This window comes from Phodopus roborovskii, unplaced genomic scaffold, assembly GCF_943737965.1.
Source record: "Phodopus roborovskii unplaced genomic scaffold, PHOROB, whole genome shotgun sequence".
NCBI classification, from domain to species: domain Eukaryota; kingdom Metazoa; phylum Chordata; class Mammalia; order Rodentia; family Cricetidae; genus Phodopus; species Phodopus roborovskii.
The window spans coordinates 8,973,359-8,998,671 of NW_026126578.1; the positions used below are offsets into that span (position 1 = coordinate 8,973,359).

The following is a 25,313-nucleotide window of genomic DNA, read 5'->3' on the forward strand; positions in this document are numbered from 1 at the left end:
GTCCTGAGCTTAGAACTTTTGCAATCATGTAACCATGCACATTTCACCCTGTACTGTTTTTATTCTGAGCTCTGAAGACAAACCTAACTTGGAAGACAGCACTTTCTTGGTGGGATCTTCACTTTGTCTCCAGATACCTTTTCTGTCTGAGATAAGGAGGAATGCAGGAGAAAGGCTGTGGACTCCGTAGCAGACTGTAGCCCTAATGCACTGTGAAACCACAGCCTCTGCAGCCTCAAGTTCTCCAGTCGCTATGCTCTGCAATGGCGAGTTGGTCTAACATCTGTGAATGCTTCACAGGGTGCAGCGGAAGACAGTTCTCCTTGCCTTTGCTAGAATTTCTCCTGTGTTATTCAGAAATAAGTTTTGATAATATTTCAAAAGTAACACATCTAAGGGAGCCTTAAATAATATTTGGACAGCTGTGAAATGCCATGTTGGCTGCTGCTCCCAGGGTTTCCTGTTTGCAGTGGCTTCCCCAGCTCTGAATCCCTGTCCTGCCCTAGTCCTTCAGCAGCACTCAGTCTTAGCTATCTGCTCTATATCTGGCCTCCTTCTCAGGTACTTAACTGTTTCTCAGAGTCTGACTGCTTCTCCGGAAGAGGAATCACCATGGCTCTATCTTTGTTCCTCCAGGATCCAGTACAGGCCTGGCATAACACAGTCAAGTTGGTTAATTACTTCTGAACAAGGGACAGGCAGAATTTCCTAGACCCGAGACTATAAATTCAGGCAGCAAAATCACCTGGGATTCCTGCTGTATTCATTTTCTTGACTCATGAGCCCCTGTTGGAAGATTCCTGGTTCACGTCTGATGCTAAAATTCTGCAATGCAGGGTGATTCTCTTGCTCAGGCTACCCACCCACCATCGTCAGTCGCCAGTTAGTCCTTTCCTGTGTACTAAGGTAGGGCAGCCTCGCCTCAGGCCTTACACCAGTCCTCAGGCCATTCATGAAGTGAAGGAGTCCTGTCAATGTCAAGGGGCTTATGGTTTCTCTGCCAACTGCAGCTCTTCATAGTGTGGTATAAAAGTGTCAGGGGTTAGGAGAGTGGGCCAAGGCAATAAACACAAAAGGAAAAAGCACAAGCAAGCTTGGCCCTTGCAGCTTCTGTTCAACACAAATGATCTTTACTAAGCACCTAAGAGAGTACAGTGTCAAAAGGGAGAGAGGAGGCAGGAGTGTGTCTCCATAAAGACAGGGCTGGGTCTGGGAAATCCAGTTGTGACATCTGCCCTGCCCAGGGGTTCAGCTCTGCACAGCTGTTCTCAAGCTCCACTCTTCAGGGTTCCATGAGCAGCTCCCATATGCACTGCATTGAAGATGGAGCTCCATCTTTTCAGGCCTTCATCATACTCCTCTTTAACTACATTGTCCATAGGCCTCAGGGGCAGAAGCTGGCCTTTAGGTTGCTCTGTTAGACAAACACTTCCATGACTGATGTTGCATAGTTTTACAAATGAAGTTTTCTCATTCATTCCAGAAATTTCCATCAGTCAGCAAACATATTGTTCTGCATCTAGCCTGGGGAATTAGAAGCCTTTTGTCCCCAAACAGACATTTTCCCTTATTGCTAGGCTTTGATGGGAAGTACTGAAAGCTGTTCCTACTCACTATCTAGAAGCTCAGTTCCAAAGAAGGCAAGAGGCATACAGCCATCCACAAGATGGCGAAGAATGAGACTGAGAACCGCCTTCTGGAGCCACTGCCAGCCAGTATTGTTTCAATGCTACACGGATCAACTCCGCAACATGATTGGTTCAACTGACATATTTCTTGAAGACAGCTCCTTTCAAGGATTTCTTTGGATCACACTCCGAAGCCAGGGCTGACTTGTGCCAAGAGCTGATGGGATCTTGATAGTCCTCCTCCTGATCTAACCTCTAGGCCAGGACCGTTGGCTACGAAAGGAGGCTCAGGGGCCAGGATACCATAGTGAAGCGTTGGTTAGACTCAGGACATGCCTCACAGCTGTTGGCAGCTCCTGTTCCAGCAGAGTTCCTGAGTGGCCTTAAGGAGTAAGGGAAGATGGGGGCTTCATGGTTCACATGGATGATAAGGGTGGGGACTTTTGGCCATGCAGAAACTCTGGATAAGCACTGGGCAAGCAGATGAAGCCCATTCTCCAGTGGCTGGGTGTAATACTTCCCTCTTAAGCTGAAAATATGCATGAACAAGGCTGGACATGCTATTCAACCATGCACTGTGGCTGGTGTCTCAGTTCCAAGGCTCTTTACTATCTAGAATGGCCTTGCACATTATTCCTAGCTATCAAGTTCCTGGGTGTCCCCATGCATGCTCATAAGACTAGAGACACAGGATGCTATGTGGTCTGTGGACAGGTTAGAAGAAGCATAGGTACTGGGCTCCTTGAGCAGCAGCCATTGGTCAGTAATCAGTTAGGGCTGGGTCCCTGAATCTCCATGCACACTTGGTATCACAGGCATCCCCAAAGGCAAGCACTGGCTAGTTACTTGGCCTCCACCAGCTGCTCCAGGCGCTGCAGGATTGTCAGACGTAAGGCTTGGAACCTGGGGAGAGACAAAAGCCAAGGGGTCTCACTTAAGCTGGAGTGTCAGGGAGGGTGAGAACAGTGAGAGTTGGGACTACGACTCTTAGCTGGCCGGCCAGAAACTGTCATCTCTGTCCTTCACCAAGAATGCCGAACAGAACTGCAGACTGTGCAGGGCCTTAAAGACAAATGCTGGCAATTCCATTCCAGATACTCTACTAGGACGGGTGTGCTGGGATGCTGATCAGGGCTCTAGATCAGGTTTCAAAAAGACAGTGTCCCAGCCAGGGCCATTCAAATAACTTGTGCTGTATCCTTGGTCCGGGCCCCAGATTGCTCTTCCCACAATGAATCCACTGGCCAGATGATTCCCAGGTCCTGTCCATCTTTAAAACCCTACAGTGACATCACCAATGGGCCTCTCACTCTCCAGTCTTCACTGACTCTGAGTGAGGTCGAACTGCACAGAAGGAAGCCCGTGGGTAGATGTGGCTTTCCAGGGATCATTAGTGGGAAGCCAGAATCCAAACCATTCCCTACTCGAGGGCATGTCCCAGAGCCGCATGCCCTTCCCTGCCCAGACCTTGTAAATGTTCTTCACACACCCTGCCCTGTGCCACACATCTCTGAGGCACAAACAGATCGTTAGCATCATTAATGTAACAGCCTGTCCTTCACTGTTGACCCTTGGTCTACCAAACAGCAGCCAGAGATTGAATGTCAATAATCACTGCTTCCCACTGGGTAGAGACTTCCTGCTAGCACAATAGCCTTGGACTAGGCTGAGGTTCTACCCAGCAGACTCAATGTGGTTGCTTTTCCAGAACCTGATCACTAGTAGAACTAGAAAGCCAACCCAGGCCCACCAACTCCTGCCTCTGCCTTTCCTGTCCAGTTTCTTACAGCTCAAGTTCCTCGCTGGAGAAGAGGCCCAGGCTGAATGGGTGTATCATCTAATTCAGAAGGTTACCACCCCAGTACTGAATGCTATGAGTAGGTGGGTAGGAGGCAGTTCTGGGAAGCATGGTCAGTAGGTCTCCCCACTGCCCTTGGTGTCCACAGAAGGGAGAAACCTGCCTTCTTGGACAGAGGTATGCCCTGCAGATGTCCTCTAATGGCCAGGACCATGTCTGGCTGATGAAGATCTGCTTACTTCATGGTCAGTTTGATTATTTCTCTTTCCTCCTCTTCTTTTAATTTTTCAACAAAACTGTCCAGCACTGGCATTTCGAACTTAATGTACTGGGCCACCTAGAAAATCCAAGAACATTAAAACTTGCTTTAGTTGAGAAGTCTAAGATGTGTTTTCTCATCCTGGTGTTTACATAGTGGTCAAAGCCAAAGTCCTGTACCCGCAGCAGTCCCTTCCCAGCCTCTGCTGGCATTGCTCTGCTGTGTGGTGGGAGAACGGGAGCTGCTCTTATCTCAAAGGCAATGATCATCCATTGGAGGAAACGCTGGACTGAATATTAGGAAAAGCATTCAGTCCTGTGGCATTGTCACACTGAGTGTTCTTGGCATGGGTGGGGAGTGGGAACATCATTGTTCTTAACAATGGAATGCAGCTTTACCAGCCCTGGGAAGCTGAAGGAGACAGCCACAAGGCTTGGGGACCCATACTCCACAGGCCCTTTTGTGTAGGGTCTGGACATAGGCTTATAGCTTGACCATTGAGATTTAATGCCTGTTGCCCTTGAATTGGTCTAGCTGAGGAGTCTTCTGTGGGTCTCTAATGTGATAACAACAAAAGCATACCACAATGAAGGAAAGGGCCTTTACTTATGGGGAAAAGGGCAGGGCTGAGGTCTTCCAGGACCCCAGTTCTTCTGTCCCCTAAGCTGACAGGTCAGGTGTGGAAATCTAAGATACATTGCCTGGGAGGACTCTGGCCAAGAGCTTCTTCAGGGCCCTAAGGGGCCCCTCTTTGCCTCCCAGTCCCTCCCCATGGAGCAGGCTTTCAGCTTCAGCTCCACTTACATCATGGGGTACTTCCTCGCTCAAGTCAGCTTCCATCAAGAAGATCTTGACAATTTTCTCACAAGGCCCATTCAGGATTCTGGATATCAGCGGGTACTCACAATCTTTTAATTTTGTCTGCTCTGAAATAGAGGGCATTTTACAAAATTCATGGGATGTTAGGTTCAGCCACCCCTTGTTTATTTATTTTACCAGGACAAGGGCATGATAAAAAGCAGATGTTCAGGGAATCTTTCTCAGACCTCTGTGGGTCTGTATCTTGGGAGACACGTGATCCCTCTGAAGAGTAGAAGAACTGGCCAACCTAGGTCAGCTACCTGGGCTCAGGATTGTGGCAGCAGAAGTGAAAAGAACCAGATGCCTTCCTTCATTTGTCTGACAGCAAGACATAAATCTATTGAAGCCTTTCATCTACTTCCTACCAAGGACAGAAGTTAATCACCAGACACAACTCTAGAACCCTGTTAGCCCAGAGGCAGCAACAGAGAAATCCACATAGTGAATGCTGTCTTCATCTTCCATATACTTGGCCTTCACCTTGTTCCCCATCCTGGTTCAAAGTCCCGCCTACCCCTCTTCATCTTCTCATTTCTCTAAAAGCTGATTTCCTTGCTATGGCAAAAAAGTTCTGGGCATCCCTTTGAGAAATTCATCTCTCTCATGGCTATATGTGATGACCCATAAACAAATCAGTTTGTTTTCCTCTTGTAAACCTGCACTTGGTTCACGTACTTTGCAGGCCCATCTAGTGAGGGTAAACATAGGGAAAATAATTTTCTTGTCCTATAGTATTACTTAATAAAGACTCAGATCAGAGAGAATAGGGACAGAGTAGGCAGAGTGGACCACAGACTTGGGGATGCTGGAGCTGCTCAGTGACAAGAGGCTGCCGATGGACTGCAGAGGGACCCAGAGGTGCCACAGGAGCCGATCCAGGCTTCAGCCACTGGCACACAGCCCTACTGAGCTACACAATGGTCCACTAATGGAAAGAGCCCGGAGAGGGTTCATCTACGCTGCTTTAGAGGAAGCCTCAGAATGGAGCAGAGTCTAATGGTGGAAAGGAGGGTGTGAGAAGAAGACGGCAAGCTTACCAAATGAACACCGGAAGATAGCACTTACCCCCAGACTCATGGACAATGTACAGTGCGAACTCACTGGGGCCATCTTCTACCTGTCCAGGCCAGCACGAGAAGTCAGACCACATTTTTAATGAAAGAGAACAGAGCACCCCATACCCTTCCTTGCCTAAAATCTCAGCGACACTGGCTCATCAGAGGAAATCGTGCTAGACTTTCCCCAAGAGCCAAGGCAGCAGCTAATGGCAGCAACCCCACTCCTCCCACCACTCATGGAAGCGCTTCCTGCTTCCTGGCAAGCCTGCTCCCCTGTGGTCACACTTACCCGGAACTTGTTGAGCAGCAGGGTAAGCACCTGCTGGGTGGTCATGGTGCTATTAACCCGGACATTGGTCACGGACCCGTAGGCAGGAGTGAACACAGAGGTCTGTGTAGGACAGATGGATAGCTTAAGGTGGGCCCAGAGGAGACACAGTCTACATTAAAGTTCTAAGCAAACCCACGCAATGGGATGGGGAGGGGAGCTCCTTCTCAGAACACCTGTCCCTGTCCATTCATGCAGGGGACATCCAGGGAGCAATTATATATGTGTCCTCAGAGCACTCTGAAGAAGATGCCTCACACTCTACACACCCATCAATAGCAGCGCTCTGAATCTTGGGAACCAGGACCCCAGAAGTAGTCCACTGGGGTATGACATGGGGCTCTCCTTCATTCTCACTGTTTGCATCAGCATCACAAACATCCATGAATGTAGGCTGAAAGCTTCCACATCTACCTGCTCGTCCCCACGTGCTGTCCAAGCAGAGGCCTCCAGTCACACTGTGCAGTTTGCCAACAGGCCCCTCCTTCTCACCTTCTAGCATCTTCTCCATACTGCTGCCCATGGTACCACCATTTAAAATACCCCGAATAACCAAGTGTGGTCTGGCCCAGCCTCCTGAAATTCTACCTTGGTCTTCCTACATCTTTCACTCCAAAAGAGACCCACTGGTTCAGAAATTATCTCTGGAGAAGAATTCCAGGCCTGTAACCTGTGTCGTACAATGACAGAATCCCCATTTTATAAAATGTGTGAAGGCTTCCCATGGCCTGTATGCCTCAAGCATCAACTCTCACTCAGACACAGATGATGCCAAGACCCCACCACTACCATAAGCACCCTGTGCTCCAGCTACATGACTCTCTTTATAGTTCTTTATGTAAGTATCTGTACCTACTTTTTGAGACAGGTTCTGACTATATAGACCAGGCTGGCTTGGAACCCAAGACATTTTTGCCTTAGCCTCCTGAGGGTCAAGATCACAAGTGAGTATTGCCATGCTAAGCAGATAATGTTTATTCTTCTGTGGTCCTGGGAATTGAACCCGGGGCCTTGCACATGCTAAGATACAAGTACTCTGCCCCTCTGAAGCGCATCCCCAGCACTCTTTTTTATTTTAATTTATTCTTAGGTAAGGTCTCACTCTGAGGCCCTGAACCAGTTACACAGCTCAAGCTAGCCTCAAAACAGGATTACAGTACCTTATCACCATGCCTGGTTTATTTACAGTTATTTTGCATGAGAGGCATGTTAGACTTTTGCCAATATCTTGTCTTTTCCTGTAACACATCTATACAGATAGACCCTAGTTTATGATGGTATGACTCATACACTTTTGACTTTAAAGATGGAGCAAGAAATATAAACATTCATGAAAGCACTTCTTAAATTTAAAATTTCAATCCTCCCATTCCACCGCAAGCATTGTGGAGTATAATGACACTCTCAACCACTGGGCAGCAACAGTGTCTACAACTCCCAACTGGCCACCTAAGCATGTGAAAAAGGAACCCACATTCTGCAGGGGACTGTGCTTCTGAGCCATGATGTACTGAGGCTTGGGAACTAGATCCATTTTGACCTCATGCTTCCAACTTATGATGAGCTTATCAGGACACAACCTGACTGTAAGTCAAGATCTTCTGTGTAGGAAATTAACCAGGACACCATCTGAGGCTCAGGAAGCCCTATAAACACAGCCACCACACATTGAACTTGTGGAACATCTTACAAACACTCTTCATTCTCACAACAACCCTCTGAAGTACCATCAATGATTCCTGTTTTCTGAGAAAGGAAGGCTAGGGTTGGGAGGTTAAATACCCAGTCACGGTCACCCATCTGGAAAGGACAACACCATGATGAAGGATTCTGCAATGCTTGAAGCTTCATGTGCTACCTACCCTGTTAATGCTGGTGCCTCCCAGCAAAACTGCAGTGGGTCTGCTAAGACTAGCTGAAACCTAGAAGCACTCCAGGTTATAGATTCTACAGAAAATGGCCTGTCGTGCAGTGCTTCTCAACCTTTCTAACGCTATATGACCTTTGAATACAGTTCCTTGTGTTGTGGTGACCCCCCAACCATAAAATTATATTTGTTGCTATTTCGTAACTGTAATTTTGTTATTGTTATGAATCATAATGCAAATATCTGTGTTTTCCAATGGTCTTACGTGACTCCTGTGAAAGTTATTCGACCCCCAACCAAAGGGTTGTGACCCACTGATTGAGAACCGCTGCTTTAGTGCCTAAGAAACACGGAAAGTTCATTCAACTACTTCAAGGGGAAGAAAAGTCTTGTCAACAAGGCTGTGTTTGTTCTGTGTAAAGCCTGAACATGAACTCAGCCAACCAAGTGGATCACATCTGAATCCACATAGCAGGGCAAAGCAATTGAATACCTATGATTCAATGAGTCTGGGAATAAAATTCATGTTGTCAGTCATAATGGTGTGGGGACATGATAGAGTGAAGTACTAGTACACAGTCCTCAGAAAGGCAACCCAGAACAAGTACCCCAGAAAATCAGTTTTGGGGATTAGTAGTTTTCATCATTGTCTGTGGCTTAAGGAATCTGTGCCCCGATTTCTAAGAACATCAATTGTGTATAGAGGTAAGAGAAGGTGAAAAACTGTCCTTTTGTTTTGGTTAAAGACTGTCTGTAGTCTATGCTTCCTTCCTATGAATCACCCTTTGAGACGCACAACTGCTTCAACTGGAAGTCTCCATCTTTGTCCCCTGCATTGCAGGATACGGCCTGTCACAGTACACTCCAGGCGGGGCCTCACTCAGACAGCCACTCATTCCATTTTTAGTAACAATCAGCTTTTCCTTTTATAGTTCATGTGTTAATGGAATGATGTAATTAGGGGAAGGTGATCTTTTCCTCAGGTCAGTACAATGCATACTTGTACAAAAGAAGAACTACTGGGAACTCAGAGATCCCCAGGTTCTCTGGGAAAAGACACGCATGCTCTGGTCACACCTCAGCAAGCCAGCTTAATTTCCCAGATAGAGGGGCTGCTGGGTACATGATGTCTCGTGGAATGATCAAGTGACCCTGAGTGGAACCCTCACAGAATGGTGTCATTAAAGACAAACTTGGCATTATTGTCTGCTTAGGGCTTCCTTGTCCCAAAGCTACAGAAGTTAGAGAACTTAGATGGTAGCTGTATGGGGAGCCCTGGCTGTGGGTGGGAATGCTATGCTGTTGTGGTTTTGGGTCACCTTCTCGAGCTTTCCCACAGGCCAACAACAGTTGTCTTGAAGGCAATTGGAGTATCGGGACTAATGCTGAATGTTATGGGGGCTGCTCTTCTGTGCTAGGAAATAATTCCTGCTCTCTCAGCTTCAGGGCCCAGGAAAGAACAGATAGAGACATCACCTTGTGGTTATAAAAGTGCCCATTGATGGAGTACCGGTGCCGTCGTATCTTCTGGGCTTCACCCGGTGCCCGGGGCCTGGGCCTCCGCTGGATTATACAGCTGGCATCACTCTTTGTCCGCATGAGCTGGGGGACATCCTCTTCCTCCTCCAGGGGTCCTGCAGAAAGAAATAGACAAAAAAGTGGGAAGGTGGAGGGCGGTGGTAGCAAGTGTGATGGCTCCAGCAGACACTGTCTGTTGGGTTTTGTGGCTCCCTGAAATCCTGTAGTCACAGCACACTGTAGTGCATTGTTCTGGTAAAGCTGATCTTTGGTTGGAAGATGGGGCAGGGGTTCAGTCAGTACACAGTGCATCTCATGGTACCCACTGAGGTCACTCTAGCCCTCAGTCAGGGACAGGTCCTTCTCTATGTGCTAAGGAAAGGGGACAGAGAGCACAGATGAATGATCATGATCTTAGAACATGAGGATGAGGTCCTACAGCCTTGGAACAAAGGGGAACAGAACCCACCATTGAGCCTCTTACTTTTTATAACACAGCCCATTGCAGGAGACTCAGGCCAAGGATACAAGGTGACACTTCTACAAGCCTCTGCTTCCTTTCCCATAAAAGGAATGAAGACCAGTGTGGCACCTGTCTCCTACTGTACTTATGCTTAGCAAGGGTCTCTCATGAGACAGCACGACAATTCTTCCACATGGCTGCATGCATCCCCAAGACAGGCTGGGGTTCTCTAAGCTTTGCTTACCTGAGCTATCCCTGGAAATCTCAGCAGGCTGAGCACTAGGCTTCTCCATAGTGACTTTGCTGTCCTGAGTTGAAGCGTCCTTTCTGAAAAGAGAGAAGTACAGCTCCCAAGTGGCTGTGGACAGGGAAGAGCTGTGTGGAGCAGCCGAGGCTGAGTGGTTAACTTGTATCAGTATAATAGAAAGCTCCCACAGCATCTATTGGAAGGAGTGGGAGTCCCATCCTTAGAAAGGGTAACTGTTCTGGGCTGAGTCATAGAGCCCATGCATTAGGATGCAGGCTCAGCCAGGTTAGTGTTTGTAGCTGGGTACCAAAAGAGCTTGCTGGGTTTGTTGAGTGTGTTTCAGGCCTGAGGGTTAACCCTGAGGATCAAATCTCCAGGCCCCTTGGGAAGGACTGATTCTCACCCAAGCCAAAAATGGTAGCATCAAGCTAGAGAAGGAACAGTGTAATGAGAGGTAGGTAGCATTCAAGTGGAAAGAATGAGAACCGAGAACTCTAGATGACCTGGGCTGTGGGCAGGATTGCTAACATGGCTGCTTTTACTGGGGGGGGGGGGGGGTGAGTCACTCTGGCAGCCATTCCAAGGAGCCTGCATGCTTTAAGTTTATGTGGCTCAGCATTTTGTACCAGTGACCAGGGATATCTGGTGAAAAGAGCTGGTGTGTCTGCATTCTCCATGCTCCCAGAGTACTCATTTTATCTGCATCTATTATCTTGTAAGATTCATTGATTGACTGATTGATTTAATGTGCATGTGTGTTAGGCTATGTGAGTCTGTATACAAAACATGTTGCAAGAAGCTCATGGAGGCCAGATAGGGCATGTATCCCCTGCAATTGGAGTTATAGGCAGCTTTGAACGGCCACATGCATGCTGGAAACTTAACCCAGCAATTACTACTGAGCCACCTCTCCAGCTCCTTCAGACAGTGTTTTTAAGGTAGTGTCTCAGCGTGTAGCCTGAGTTCAGACTCACGATCTCCCTGCCTCAGTTTACTGAGTGCTATAATCTCAGACACACCTATGTCACCACACCTTTCTTACCTGCATATTTAACAGGAACAAGATTCTGAACGTTTGCCTCTGAAAAGTCATTACACGAAGAAGCAAAGCCCAGCCTACCTAATTGCCTTTCCCCTGGCGGTAAAATAAATCTAGGCTGTCACTGACAGGAGTAGCAGGAAGATAAATCTGTGTGGATGCCTGACGTTCCCTTCTGAGGCGATCCCACTGGGCTGAGGACATAGCTCATTGGTATAGTACTTAGCCCCGAGTTCAGTCCACAGCACATGTGTAAAACATTTGTTGGGAGCATGACTATTCTGGAGGAGGGAAGAACTGTGACATAATCATCAACAGGGAGGGCACCCCTGGGTGGGACTGCGTGTTGGGGTGGACAAGGTTAGAAAGGACTGAGGTAGTCACTGAATATGAGAGGGTGACTGATCTGTGCTCTTGCGCCTAAGCCCCATACAGCACAGTGGGGCATCTGTTCTCCAAGGCTGAGAATACTCCACATAAAAGCTATGCGGCACTCATGATCATGGATGTCATGGAGGTCCCTGGCTCTGCCCCACGTGCCAGGCACTCACTGGAGGTAGCTGGACTGTTCAGGCATCCATGAGGGGGACGGCAGGTGCACTCTCTCACGATCATCTTGCATCTGGAGCCGGATGGGTCGTCTGAGTCCCCAGGAGATGTTGAGGAGTCCTTCGATGATCAGAGCCCCTTCTTCCTGTAAAGCCCACACGGGTCAGCCTCTTCACAAGCAGCAGCTGCCCTAAAGGTGACCCTTCAGAAACAGGAGGCTCAGCCTGCCCCACCCACCCCCAGGGATGAGCAAGCCGTGTGCACATGCTTCAGTGCATGAGTGCAGGGGCCCGCAGGAGGAAGCAGGAGTTGTTCTTTCCGCTGCTGAGCCCAGGCAGAGCGGGAGGCAGCACGAAGCTGCTGAGTCAGGAGTCCCCCAGGACACGGCAAGTGTCTGGCAGGCACGTCCACACTGCCGGGAGGAAGCAGAAAGAGCCCAGCCCAGGGAAGCATGGCCTGGCCACTTGTGCTGGGCGAAGCTCCTTGGCTCACACTGCACCGGGACGGAGAATCCCACAGTCACCAGGTTCTACTGGACTTCGTGCCCCCTGTGTGCCCTGCCTTGTCCTTCTGTCCATCCCGACATCCCGACAGCAGCAGCACCAATGGGTCTGGCTTGAGCTCACTCCCAGTTACACTGACTTTTTTTTTTTTTTTTTTTGGCTGCTGGTGGGTGCATGCATGGGGTACACAGGCAGGGAACAACACTCATACACATAGAATAAAATACATAATTATAAAAATGCTTTAATATTCAGGCAAGTAAGAAAGCAATGATCAAAAACAGGCTTAGATGTGAAACTCAACTCCCATAAGATAAGGCTCGCTGGCGTCGATCTACAGTTTAAAATGTCTCTAAGGGAAGTAAGAAAAGCCCGCAGCACACTTGGAAATTCTCAGTTCGCAGCTATCCATGGAGACCCCACCATCCTTAGTCCCACCCACGGCTCAGAGAATTGAGAGATAACGAAGCCATGGCTTCACTATGAGTGGCTCACAAATGAATGTAGAGGAGGGCTGGGGGGGGGCACCTGAAAATGCACTGGGCCCTGGATGGTAGTTAATGGGGATGTGATTGGGTAAACAGATGCCCCAAACAGCAGGGCTAGCCTTGGCAAAAGAAGAGGCAAGATGGCAGCCTGAAGACTGCTCGTGGGTGCAGGGAGCGCGCAATTAGCCAGCACCTGCTGATGAAGTCTTTGATGGAATCAAACGAAAGCTGAGGCCAGGACAGAGCTGCCAGGATACAGTACACTGGTGAGGGCTGCTGCCCCTGTGGTAAAGACACCCAAGAGAGGCCTGAACTGAGCAGTGAACTCTTCCTCTCTTCTTTAGTTTGCTTGGTTTTATTTTTGTTTTTTGGAACAGGGTTTCTCTGTGTGGCTTTGAAGCCTGTCCTGGAACTCACTCTGTAGACCAGACTGGCCTCGATCTAATGGAGATCTGGAGATCTGTTTGCCTCTGCGTCCGTCTGGAGTGCTAGGATTAAAGGTGTGCACCACCGTGCAGCGGACTCAACTAATCAGCCATCTGCTAATAAATTCTAAGAGCCAGAGAAACAGACACAAGTCCCACGGAGTCCTTCAGCTGTAAGCTGGGAGTGCCACCTGACGTAAATGATGTTGGTAGCTCCGTGTCCACATCTTTCCCTCGGCATTAACGCCAACCCTAGAAACCATGGACAAGGGACCAGCAGTTCTCCATGCTGCCAGAGTATAGGGTCTGCCCAGCCCTCACATATCCGACCTGAGCAGTACTGTCCCCTGTGACTCCCCTTCTTCCCGCTCCCGAGGGCAGAAGACAGATGTGTTCCAGGCAAGTAGAGGTACAGAGGCCTGAGACGCGGACTGCGGGATCCTTACCAGGAACTTTCCCAGGGTTGGCCACTTTGACTTCCCCTGCTGCTGCTGCTATGTTGTTGACATCCCTGGAGTCCCCTGGTTCCCGGAGCCACTGACATTAGCCTGCGCATGGCCGCTGGCAGAAGCTACACTGCTGCCCTGTATGTAAACGTGCAGTGCCCTGCCATTGCTTTGCTATCTCCTGACCCCCTCACCTGGGCTGAGCACACAGGCTCTGGCTGTCCCCAGAGCGTGCCCAGCACACCATCATCACAGGACCTTTGCATTTACTGCCCCATTGTTTTTGGGTTCATCACCAATGTCACCCCTTAGAGAAGGTGTTTCTGACAACCCCACTTACGGCAGCAGCCTTTGACCCTGCCGCATATCCCTACGGTACTTTTTTTGCAGCCATCATGAGCGCTGAGTCACTGCACCTGCTCACAATGGCATGCTTCTCTCTCACTGAGAAACAAGCGCCAGGGGTGGTGATTTGTCCCACAGTTTGCTATGCCTTGAGCAGTCCCGGGCACACAGTAACATCACACATCTGGCAAACAATGAGTAAGCAAAATTCCCCTCCGAAGCATCCCTTCTGAGAGGTTTGGAGAGCTGGCCAGCCCCCCTCCCCCAGGCTGCTCTGGTGCTTGAGTAAGGGGGTGTCCCTCACTTTGCAGCAGGCCCAGGAAGACTCCAGGCTAGAGCCTATGAGGCTCATGTATTATCAGGGTCACAAGTGCAGGTCCTGGTGCTCAACAAAAATTAGGACAAGGCCAGAATGCCACAGGATCACAGGTGCTGGTGTAATATCTACTGTGCCACACCAGGCAGGGGCGGCAGACCTTGGGCTCCCTGTGAAGGTCCCGTGGTGCCCCCAGGCTCTCCCAGCACCCTGTAATTCAGCTTTGGTCTCTACCTATAGAGAAACTGTCTAAGTGGAGGCTAGGTGGCTGCCAGACTCCTCACCCCACAGTGTAAACATTTCCCAGCCTCCCACAGGCACAAACACAAATACCAGGCTGGCAGCTGGGCCAAGCCCCGCCCTCCCGGTGCTGTTTTCCTCTGAGAACCTTCCTAAGCACTGCTATTTTGAGCTTTCCTGACAGTGATTGATGACTGGAGGAAACATTTAAAAGCAGCAAAGCCAGACAGAGTAGGGGCACATTGCCTTCTTCCCAGTGATTGAGAGCTAGAGCCTGGCTGTGCCTGCCCACCTCTGGGTGTTTCCTTTTGATTAGACAATCGTTTCTCATCCAGACTCCTGCCATGCTGTCTGCTGACCCACAGGTAAGAGGAGCGACTGCCCTCTGGCTTGATGCTTTTAAAACAGGGCATTTCTCACCCTGAGCTTTTACAGCCTAGCTACTGGATAGAGACCAGGGTGGTGGGTGCCACTGACCGCTGTGATAATATGGTGTTTGCCCAAGGCTTTCGTGTTTACAAAGAACTCAGGGGCTGTGGTGTTAAAAGCTATGACTTCATGCATTTCCCCCAATGTCCCTGACAGTGGGCTTTATATAACCCTGTTTTTCAGATGGGTAAGTAGAGGTCTAGAGAGGTGAAGTTGCCAAAGGTCTCCAGGTCATAAGTGACAGATGGGTTTAAAACCTGGGTGCTCTCAGACCCCACATTAGCACCCTCAGTTCTCTTATCTGTTCATTCTTTGTTTTAAATTTTTAAATGAGTTTATTTTAATATATGTACTTTGCCTACAAGAATGTATGTGTACTACATACTTGCCCATAGGTTCCCTGGAACTAAATTTATAGATGGTTTGAACCACCATGTATGTGCTAAGAATTGAACTCGGGTCCTCTGCAAGAGTAGCCGCCGAGCCATCTCTCCAGCCCCGATTATTGGGTATCCTGAAACTGCACTAATGATGAGGTCTTAGCATGTGGGTTACGAAGGGCTGGGGGATGAGCCCTGGTCTCAGACCCACAGGTTCCTTCGTGCCTTTTGGGTAACCTAGCTCTACATGGCTTCTACGGTGATGGGGAGGGTGCAGAAGGGTGTTGGGAAGGCGTCAGGATAGCATGGTAGGCCACTATTTTCTCTTGGCCAACAGCTTGTTTTTGCTCTGTTAGCAACAATGAGGTCCCGGCTTCTGTTGCCCGTGCCACACTTGCCAACGATTCGGGAAACTTCCGAAGAGTTATCTCATGGGGCAGCTGGACAGGAACCCCCAACTTCTCCCAGCCTGGATGACTATATTAGGTCTATTTGCCAGCTGGCTCAGCCCACCTCAGTGCTGGACAAGGTCGCAGTCCGGAGCCGACCTCATAGCCCCTACCGGCCAGCCTGGACTAGAGAGAAGAGATGCCAGGCTGAGTCTCTAGCAGACAGCTCTCCTTGCTTCAGCAGCCTACCGCCCCCACTGTCCTCTCCTGGCACTGACAACCCCCTGGACTGGCTCTTCGGGAAGTCCCAGGAGCAGCAGGCAGACGGAAGAGATCCCACCAGTGGGCCCGGCTCTTCTGATCACGGCAGTGTGCACAGACAGATGGAGGAGTACACGGGGCGGCTCTGTGAGACCAGGCTACCTGAGAACTCTCCAGGAAGAACCTCAGGGCCTAGGCAGCAGACCTCCAACCGGAAAAGCTGGACTGCCAGAAAGTCTCACCAGGCCTTAGCCACTGTCTCCGGCTCTCGTCCCAGCGGTATCCTCAGCACGCTCTGCTTGCACCTCCCAGTGATCCATGAACTCTAACCCCTCCCCAGACAAAGTTCATAAAGACTGTGGTGGGTCCCGGTGCCACCCCATCCCCCCTCTTCTGAAGGCGCCTCCTGGCAGGAGGCAATTCCCAGTGAGAGCCACTGACTAAAGTGATGACAGCCTGGCTCCCACAATGCAACCTGCCTGGAACCATCTGCCTGTGACTGGCTGGCTGGTGACCTTGAAGGAGTGGCTTGGTGTCTCTGTTCCTTGGCTTTTCATGGTTTAAATGGCTGTGAGAGGACTGACCACCTCCCAGATTGTGCTAATGAGGAACTGTGTGCTGTACTCTGGGTGGCTGCCACAGTCTCATGTGAAAGCAAGAGTCAAGGACCAAGGGGGGTGGGGTGGTCTCAGCTCCCTGGAGCAGTGGTCCTCAACCATCCTAATGCTGTGACCCTTTAATATAGTACCCCGTGTTGTAGTGACCCCAAACCATAAAATTATTGTTGCTTCTACTGTAATTTTGCTGTCTGTGTTTTCTGATGGCTTTAGGCGACCTCTGTGAAAGAGTTGTTCGACTCCCAAAAGCATTGCAACCCAGATTGAGAACCACCATCCAAAAGGCTTCCAAGTAAGAGCCTGAGCTTCATCCTCCACCTTGAGGTTTATATTTCCTGGGGCCCAACAAAAGACATGAGGTCTCAGCAGATGTCCCACTATGTTTGCTAGGGACTGTCACCTAGGCACTCCGAGAACCTGCTGTCTTGGCTGCAGTGCCCAGATCTCTTAGTACCAGAGACATGCTCAGGGCCCAAACTGAATTCCCAGCACACAGTCTAAAGGCTGCCACATAGCTGCATCGTGGCCTGGTCTCTACTTGTCCTTCAGTGTACCCACCTTCTTCACTTGAGCCCCTCTTACAGGAAGGGACTCCCAGGAGGAAGTTGTCTAACCGCCTTGTTCTAGCTAAGCCTGGATGCTCTAAGGCATTAGAAATCCAGTCCAGCTTACGGGGGGGGGGGGGGGGGGGGGAGAGTGTATTTACCAAACATGAGTGTGAAGATGGGGAGTCTGTGATGGGAGGATTTCCTTTCTCAGAGAGGCAGGTGTGTTCGAAGAGAGCAGAAAAGAGACAGGACTCAAGGCCCAGCTCCAGGTCCCTTGTACTGGGCTAAGGACAGCTGGCCATGCTCAGGATGGAAGGGTCCAGGGGAGAAGGACAAATCTGGGACTTGGGACTTCATCTGGGTTTGCTCAGTGCACTGCCAAACACACACATTCTCTCTCTCTCTCTCTCTCTCTCTCTCTCTTTCTCTCTCTCTCTCTCTGTGTGTGTGTGTGTGTGTGTGTGTGTGTGTGTGTGTGTGTGTGTGTAATTTTAACATCTTTGCTGTCCTCTTTTGCATGTATTTTTTTTCCAGAAACTGATTATAAACCACATACCCAAAAGAAAATGTTTCAGACAAGCCATCTGTTCAGTTTTCTTAGTCATAAAATCAGGACACCCTTAGCAAAAGTTGGATAAGTGGACATGGACAGAGAGGCAGTTTGTATCTGTCAGCCTGCTGGGTCTCCTCAGTAGCCTCAACCCGGCCTCCTACAAGGCATCCTTTAGGCACAATGACCCCATGTGTGACAGGAAGACTGACCTACTGCAGAGGGGGTACCTGTCTGTAGACTAGGTGGGCAAGGCTTGCTTCACCCGCCTCTTTATATCCCTTCTGCAAAGCAGTATGGAAACTGGGTAGGGGGAGATACCTGGCGATTGTCACGGCACGAGGGGATATCCCACATGCTCAGAAGTCATGCTACTGCACAGACAGTCATGGAACTTGCTCCAATATTCTCTGATATGAAAGATGCTAATTGTTAACTTGAGAAGGTGCTCTGCCCCACCCTACACACCCCCACACTATCAAGCCCACTAAAGATTTGGGGAAGGCTGAGAACAGGGTGGTGTAATAGATACTTTGCAGCTCCCAGGGGACAGATGTGCAGAAGGCCACATACTCACTCCAGGGTTCTAGGAGGGGGGCAATCCTTCTAGGGAAATGTGGGTTTCACACACTGTAGACCTCAAATGCAGCAGAACTGGATGCAGTGTGGCACACGGCCACCAGGGGGAGACTGTGAACCACTAAAGGTTTAGTGGTTGGGAAAACATTATCAGATGTCCTGGGTGGGGTTAGTACAGTTCTGCTTTCATGGATCGGTTTATGCACCAGCATTTCCAGAAAGCCACCAACTTCAAAAGGTACTGATTGTTCTTAGAAGTTACACTTTTCATTGTGACGGAAGCAAAATTATCCCCAAAGCAGTTTTACAGTAAACTGGCTGACCATCTTGCAGAGAGCTCCCCCTACTTCTTAGTAATTGAGAGAAAGGTCATTGGGAAACAGTTGTCCCAGGGCGTGGCCCCACCCACAGATGTACCGCATCTCTCTACAGGCATCCTGTGTTCAGGGCGGGAGTGTCTCCAAACTGTACACTAGCCTGTAGTTGCTATGGGAAGGGGCTTATGGCCACTAGGAAGGTCTCTTCCAGGGCACGCCCAAGTGGTGAGTGCTCCAGCAACTTGGAGGTACCTGACGGCCTGGGGATCAAGAGTGACAAACTGCCCAGTGCCGGAGATCTGTTTAGTGAGACCCAGTTCAGATTCTACACCTTAACAGTGGCACTGGGGCTCTGGAGCGATGCCAGCCAGCCGCATTTACTCCATGTCCTGTGACTTGAACTATGGCCTCCAGGAAGGAGAAGGAAGGTCGAGATGTTCTGGAAGTAAACAAACTGAAAGACTGGGAAAGCTGAAATCAGGGCCACCCCAGGGCTATGGATGCAGTAACAGCTGCCGGAAGGGAAGGAGACTCACCAGCCAGCTGCACAGGGCTGCGTTTCCCCAACCTACAAGTTGTGTAGAGCTTCTCAGGGTTCAGCTTCCATGGATTATCTTAAGGTGTATTACTTTTGTTTATGTTGTATTGGTTTAACTCTGTGAAGCTGTGTTACTTTGCCTGTCTAAAACACCTGATAAAGAGCTGAATGGCCAGTAAGTGAGGCAGGAAAGAGAAATAGGCAGGACTGGCAGGCAGAGAGGAGAAATGTGAGGAGGGATCTGGGAGAAAAGGAGGTCTGGGAACGAGAGAGAAGGAGGAGAACGTCGGGGTCCAGCCACCCAGCCACAGCCAGACACAGAGTAAGAAGGAATAGAGAAAGAGAAAACCTCCGAGGCCAAAGGTAGGCAGGATAGTTTAAGTTAAGAAAAGCTGGCAAGAAGCAAGCTGAGTTAAGGCAGGTATTTATAACTAAGAATAAGCCTCCATGTGTTATTTATTTGGGAGCTGGGTGGTGGGCCCCTCAAAAAGCCAAAAGAGCAAAACACCACACAACAGGACATGGCTATAATTGTTACTTTGGTCTATAGTGGATTATTTTTCTGGGGTGAGTAGGTATCTGTATATGCTGTATCTTCCCAGGGAAAGCTGCTAAAACAATACAACTAGGGCAACTTCTGAGAGCCTCTTTTTTTTTTTTTTTTTTTTTTTTTTTTTCAGGAATAGGTCCACGGTAATAATTAGAAGAGAGGCAAAGTGGTCAGTGTACCAGACTCCCCCTGGTAACTATAGCTTCCTCCATCTGCCTGTCCTGATGCCCAAGGACATCAGGCTTGTCCTATAGTGAGTGCTTAGCACATGGGTTCCTGGACAGCCAACTGCAGGTCTGAGACCCTTGCACTGGGTGGTAGGTAGGTAAATCACAGGGACTCTGTGACATGAGTGGGCATCAACCCAGGGACCAATCATGCCTGTCTGCCAGAATTCTGGGATTTTAGATGTGTGGGTTTGCTTCTATGATGGTTGTTACCTTGAAAAAGCACACACTTCCTCAGACTGCTAGCTTCCTGAGTCTGTTAATACTGCAGAAGTCTCTTGAAAGGTATTTATTTCCTCATTCCACAGAGGTCAGGTCTGTTAGAAAGGCAAAACTAACTGTGGTTAGTTCTCTGTCAGGAGCAGAGGCTGTTAGGGATGAGTTCCGGCAGCTGCACAGTTCGGTGATTTTGGTTGTGAGCCTAGCCTTTAAAGGCTGAGCCATCTCTCCAGCCCCAGCTGTCTGGTTTTCAAAGAGGACTGTCCCTCACAAAAACCATGACGTGCTCAGGGCTATGTAGCTGGCCTCATCCCACACAGCCACTCCCACAGAAAGGATTGCATTGGGCAATGCCAAGTGACAAAATCAGGGTCTTGTCATGGAGCTTAGGCTGACTTGAAACTTATTAGGTGACACAGACTGGCTGTGAACTCACGACAATCCTCCTGCATCAGGTTCTGAATGCCAGGATTAGAGTAGTGTGTTAATTGTTCTCAAACTTGACCTTTTATAAGAATGCCCTGAAAATTTTGCTAAAACACTAATGGGAGAAAGTTCTCTCTCTCTCTCTCTCTCTCTCTCTCTCTCTCTCTCTCTCTCTCTCTCTCTCTCCCTCCCTCCCTATGTGTTTGTGTGTGTGTGTGTGTGTGTGTGTGTGTGTGTGTGTGTGAGAGAGAGAGAGAGAGAGAGAGAGAGAGAGAGAGAGAGAGAGAGAGAGAGAGAGAATGGGCACACATACATGGAAGATTTCTGTTTCCAGTCAGTTCCTTCGTGATACTGAGGATGTTGACACAAGGGTCCCAGCCTTAGTAACATCAGTCCCAGAACACCTAAAGGGAAACCCAGCCAAGACCCACCCCCCATACCCTGTGCCCATGCCAGGGACCTGGGGTAGGCACAAATCCCTCACGTGGTGGCACAGGTCAAAGACCGAAACTCCTCAAACCCCATTTGTCTGCCTCCCTCCCTTGCTGCCCATCACACTGGAGCTTGTGACTCAGGATCCTTTTCTCCTGAATGGCCCAGGTCTACACCCACCCAGCTGTGTACAGAGTCTGACCTGGCATCTGCAGAACCAAGTGGGACCCAGTCCCAACTCCCAGAAGTTCATCACCCAGGTGAGAACAGAGACAGTGGAACCCAAGATGGCAGGGCTATAGGACAGGAGCCAGGCCAGAGCAGTAAGAGGCTCTGTGGGGCTGGGGGGCTGGAAGCCGGCAGGGTGGGACAGCCCGGGAGACAGCTGTGAAAGCGGAAGAGGATGAGAAGGAACCACGAGGTACCGAAAGGAGGAGACAGAGGGGAACACGGAATGAGCTGAGGAGTCAGGAGGACACAAGAAGAAAAGGCAGAGCATGGGGCTTTTTTTTGGGGGGGGTGGTTAAGACAGGGTTTCTCTGTATTGTTTTGGAGCCTGTCCTGGAACTAGCTCTTGTGGACCAGGCTGGCCTCGAACTCACAGAGATCCACCTGCCTCTGCCTCCCGAGCACTGGGATTGAAGGTGTGTGCCACCAACACCCGACTAGCACAAGGCTTTTGTTAGAGATGTCATAAGTGACTTGGCCCTGCCTGGACCAGGAACCTACAGCCTCTCCTCTGTGTGAGTGGAGGAACCAAACACCACGGTCCTGGCTCACAGCCTGCCATGGCGCCTGCCTGACACTGTTTGGCTGGCTCTAGTCTTGTACCACAGAAGGTTGGGGGCTGATGAATACGCAGGATGAGGGAGGTTCAGGGACCCAGCAGAGGCCTCTGTGAATCATGAAGGGGCCAGGCTGCACAACTACCCTGGGGACAACGGATGCACACTTCAGCAGTACGCACAAGCCAAGCAAATGATGACCCTACAAGCACAAAGGGTATAGGTCTCACCTCACGGGATCTTAGCTGGAAGCTCCTGCCCTCATGGTAGCAGTTGTAGGTTTTGAGCAGGCTTAACAGTTCTGACCTAAAAAGACACAGACACGGTACACGTGAGGGGTTGGGGCGGAGGGTGGACAAGACATTGCCACCACTGATCTTACCTTCTTCATCGGTAAAATAAATACAGAAAAGCATTTTTGCCAACCACATTGGCTCAACCAAGAGACCTGACTGTCCCATCATAACACTTGCTTTTTCATCTTCCAGCAGCCTCTGCATCTGGGCCCTCGTATGAGTTGGAGGAGGAGGGCAGTCAAGGTGGGGTGTTGAGAAGGAAACACAATTCCCAGGGAGGTTCCCAGGGTATATACACACGTCCACTATTGCTATGAGCCCCTCGGGGATGCATACACATTCACTATTGCTATGAGCCCCTCGGGTATGTATACATGCTCACTATTGTGTGTGAGCACCTAGGGTATGTATACATGCTCACTATTGTGTGTGAGCACCTAGGGTATGTGTACCATTCACTATTGCTATGAGCACTTAGGGTATGTATACATGCTCACTATTGCTATGAGCAATGCTAACAGCCTCCCTTTGCTCTCCTCTGACCTGTTGCCTCCAAAGACCCTACTGGCTTGGATTACCAGCTATTGTGGGACCACAAGAAAGGCGGAGGCTGCCTTTTTCATGTCGTGATTGTCCAGGGGTACAATCCTGGGATGAGGGTGACAGCGCCCAAGCAGGCCAGTCTGACCAAAGACTTTCTCCCAGCACATCGGGAAGCCATAGTGCCCTAGGGATGGTCAGGACAAGTGTAGTATTGATACAGGCTAGAGGATTATGGGGTGTGAGACATGCAGGTGATTTTCAGTCTCCCATTAGGTTGAAAGGGGGAAAAGGTAGGGAAACTACCATGGTTTGAGTGTTCAGACTATCGACATGGGATCAGTGAGGGCTGGCATATTTTTGTGTGTGAAGTGGTCGCGACCAGTATGTTCTGTCCTCCTGGCTATGGTGCCCCGCTGGACCCCAGTGCTCTGTCACCTTCCCAAGGAGCTCCCCAACCCCACACACAGCGTAAAAAGAGGACAGGGACATTTGGGGGCTCAGGCGGGCATGTGTTCTGTGTACGATGTGGAGATGCTAGGAACTAACAAGGGCAACAAAGTGCAGCTTAGTGGCAGCAGCAAGCCAGGGAGGGTCCATCTTGCATTTGTCCTGTGCCCACAAATAGCTAAAGGTCCGACACAAAATTATTGGGAAATACACAGGTATGTGAAGTTAATCATACCCAAGTGTGGAAAATATTCATACTCAGGATTCAAAATGGGGGGAAATCTCTAAAAATAAAAAATATGCTTCTTGGCTGGGCAGTGGTGGCTCACACCTTTAGTTCCAGCATTCGGGAGGTAGAGGCAGGCAGATCTCTGTGAGTTGGAGGCCAGCTTGGTCTACAGAGCGTGTTCCAGGACAGGCTCCAAAGCAATGCAGAGAAACCCTGTCTGGAAAAACAAAACAAAGAAAAAATATGCTTCTCAGGCTGGCAAGATGGCTCAGCAGCTAAAGGTACTCACTGCCAAGCCTGGTGGACTGAGTCTGAGCCCTGAGACTCACATGGTCTCATGGTGGAAGGAGAGAATGATTCCCAAAAGTTGTCTTTTGACCTCCACATAGTTGCTGTGGCAGGCACCCCACATCCCAGAGACACACAGACAGACAAATACACAAATGAGTAAATAAATGCGTGAAGGAAAAGACACTTCTCTTTACTTCAGAGAAAATATTCCAAGTAGTTATTATGAGACCAAGTGAATAAAACTAAGCAAAGTTAAAATGCATCAATAAACTTCACCTTTTCCATTAAAACCCACAACCAGATTTTTAAACGGTTTTTATACAGTAAGAGTTTTCCTATGATTCCGGTCTTTAAATAAATTAAATACTGTCCGGGTAGGGCCCATGGCCATCGCTTTCTTGCTCACACCCATATCCGGAAGAATACCTTGATCTCCATAGAGGGTCGCCCCCCAACGAAAGCATGTACTGCTGTCCCTAGGCACAGTGCTAATCTAAAGAGTTCTGCCACCCACATCCTGGCCTCCACAGGTGGTTACAGAGCGCCCCTAAACCCCAACATTGTCACTCACGCTTACTTCAGAATAGACTTGCTGTCACTGACGGGCACATGAGAGCTGGGCGAGCAATCTTCCTTCATTTTCAGCTCTTGTCTTCAGACTCAGAAGTCACCTGTCAGAAAGACAGCAAAGAGTGCTGTCTTAGTGCGGGTTTCTATTGCTCGGATGAAACACCATGACCAAAGGGACTTGGGCAGGACAGGGTTCATTTGTCCATATTATTGTTTGTCATTGAAAGAAATCAGGACAGGAACTCAAGCAGGGCAGGAAGCTGGAGGCAGGAGCTGATGCAGAGGCCATGGAGGTATTCTGTTTACTGGCTTGCTCCTCATGACTTGTTCAGCCTTCCTTCTTAAAGGCTTTTCTAAAGTTTCCCCCTACCCTGGTCCTCTCTTTTCCTTTCCCACTGAGCTGGGGCAGTGATCCATCAATGACTTTGGGGTCTACTCCCTTGGGCCAACTCTCCCAGGAGGGATTAATTTATATCACACGTATTCCTTCTGGTCTACAGAGCAGTTCCATGAATTGTCTAGCCCTTACACTAACAGTACGAGGCATTAATCAATATTTCCATTTTATGGTGAGAAAAAAGGACAGAGGTAAAGTCCAAAGTCAACCAATGAAGAGGAGTAAGAGTCTGGGTGCCTGATTCTGGCCCCTCCACTCCTCCACTGTACATGCTCTTGGTAAGTTCTTAACCCTATAAGCCATGTGGAGCCGTGTCCAGCATCCAGTTTCTGTGGCAGACTCACACGTGAAGTTCTCTGTGTCTCCCTCCACCCACAGTCAGGAAGCATGAGGGTCTTCAGGCCTGCCCACGCTGCTTTCGTGGAAGATAAAGTACAAGAACCTCTCTCTATCTTTCTGGCATCTTCTGAGTTATAGTTATCCCCTAGCATATAGCGGATTCCTGTGAAAGGTGCCACATCCTGGGACTGACGGCCTTCTCAGCTACAGAGTTTTTAAACAACTTACAGAGTTTTAGCTGAAGACAAAACTCACATGGGTTCTAATTCTGTCAGAAAATTGGTGGGCAGAAGACTAATTTTACTAGATCCTAGCAACACAACACACCACTATTTCTTACTGAGTGGAGAATTTTCTCCCTTCCACTTCTCCTTGGTGTCTGACTAGACAGCATGACTGTGGAACATTAATAGCCACATTATTAAATCAAACAGGCAAAGCAAGGGTTACATTACTCAAGCACTGACACTTTGACAGTCAGCCTGATGACATCGTTGGCTACTGGGAGGCTCTAACACCGGGTTGCTTTGTGTCTAGGCAGGGAGAATGCATCATGCTCCTTGGAATGGCTTTCAA

The 25,313-nt window shown here is 49.3% G+C and overlaps 2 protein-coding genes across 4 annotated transcripts in view; one reads left to right on the forward strand and one right to left on the reverse strand.

Annotated features, from left to right (window-relative positions):
• Positions 1-1,108: 1,108 nt before the first annotated feature.
• Positions 1,109-25,313, reverse strand: part of Rassf4 (Ras association domain family member 4) — a 35,745-nt gene continuing 11,540 nt past the window's right edge. The window contains exons 2-11 of one of the 3 annotated variants that reach the window (XM_051203590.1): positions 24,009-24,102; positions 21,856-21,931; positions 11,618-11,760; positions 10,025-10,107; positions 9,276-9,433; positions 5,894-5,995; positions 5,612-5,663; positions 4,490-4,611; positions 3,666-3,763; positions 2,391-2,531 (exon numbers count right to left, since the gene is read on the reverse strand). In XM_051203590.1, coding sequence (XP_051059547.1) covers positions 2,471-2,531; positions 3,666-3,763; positions 4,490-4,611; positions 5,612-5,663; positions 5,894-5,995; positions 9,276-9,433; positions 10,025-10,107; positions 11,618-11,760; positions 21,856-21,931; positions 24,009-24,070 — 957 coding nt within the window. In that variant the 5' untranslated portion in view covers positions 24,071-24,102 and the 3' untranslated portion in view covers positions 2,391-2,470. Of the gene's footprint in view, positions 2,532-3,665; positions 3,764-4,489; positions 4,612-5,611; positions 5,664-5,893; positions 5,996-9,275; positions 9,434-10,024; positions 10,108-11,617; positions 11,761-17,873; positions 17,953-21,855; positions 21,932-24,008; positions 24,103-25,313 lie in introns of those variants that run through there. The other 2 variants (XM_051203591.1, XM_051203592.1) reach the window with 2 other exon arrangements.
• Positions 14,664-16,636, forward strand: Depp1 (DEPP autophagy regulator 1). Its single transcript, XM_051203593.1, has 2 exons — positions 14,664-14,743; positions 15,544-16,636. Exon 2 carries the CDS (start codon positions 15,549-15,551, stop codon positions 16,164-16,166), a length of 618 nt encoding a protein of 205 aa, XP_051059550.1. The 5' UTR covers positions 14,664-14,743; positions 15,544-15,548; the 3' UTR covers positions 16,167-16,636.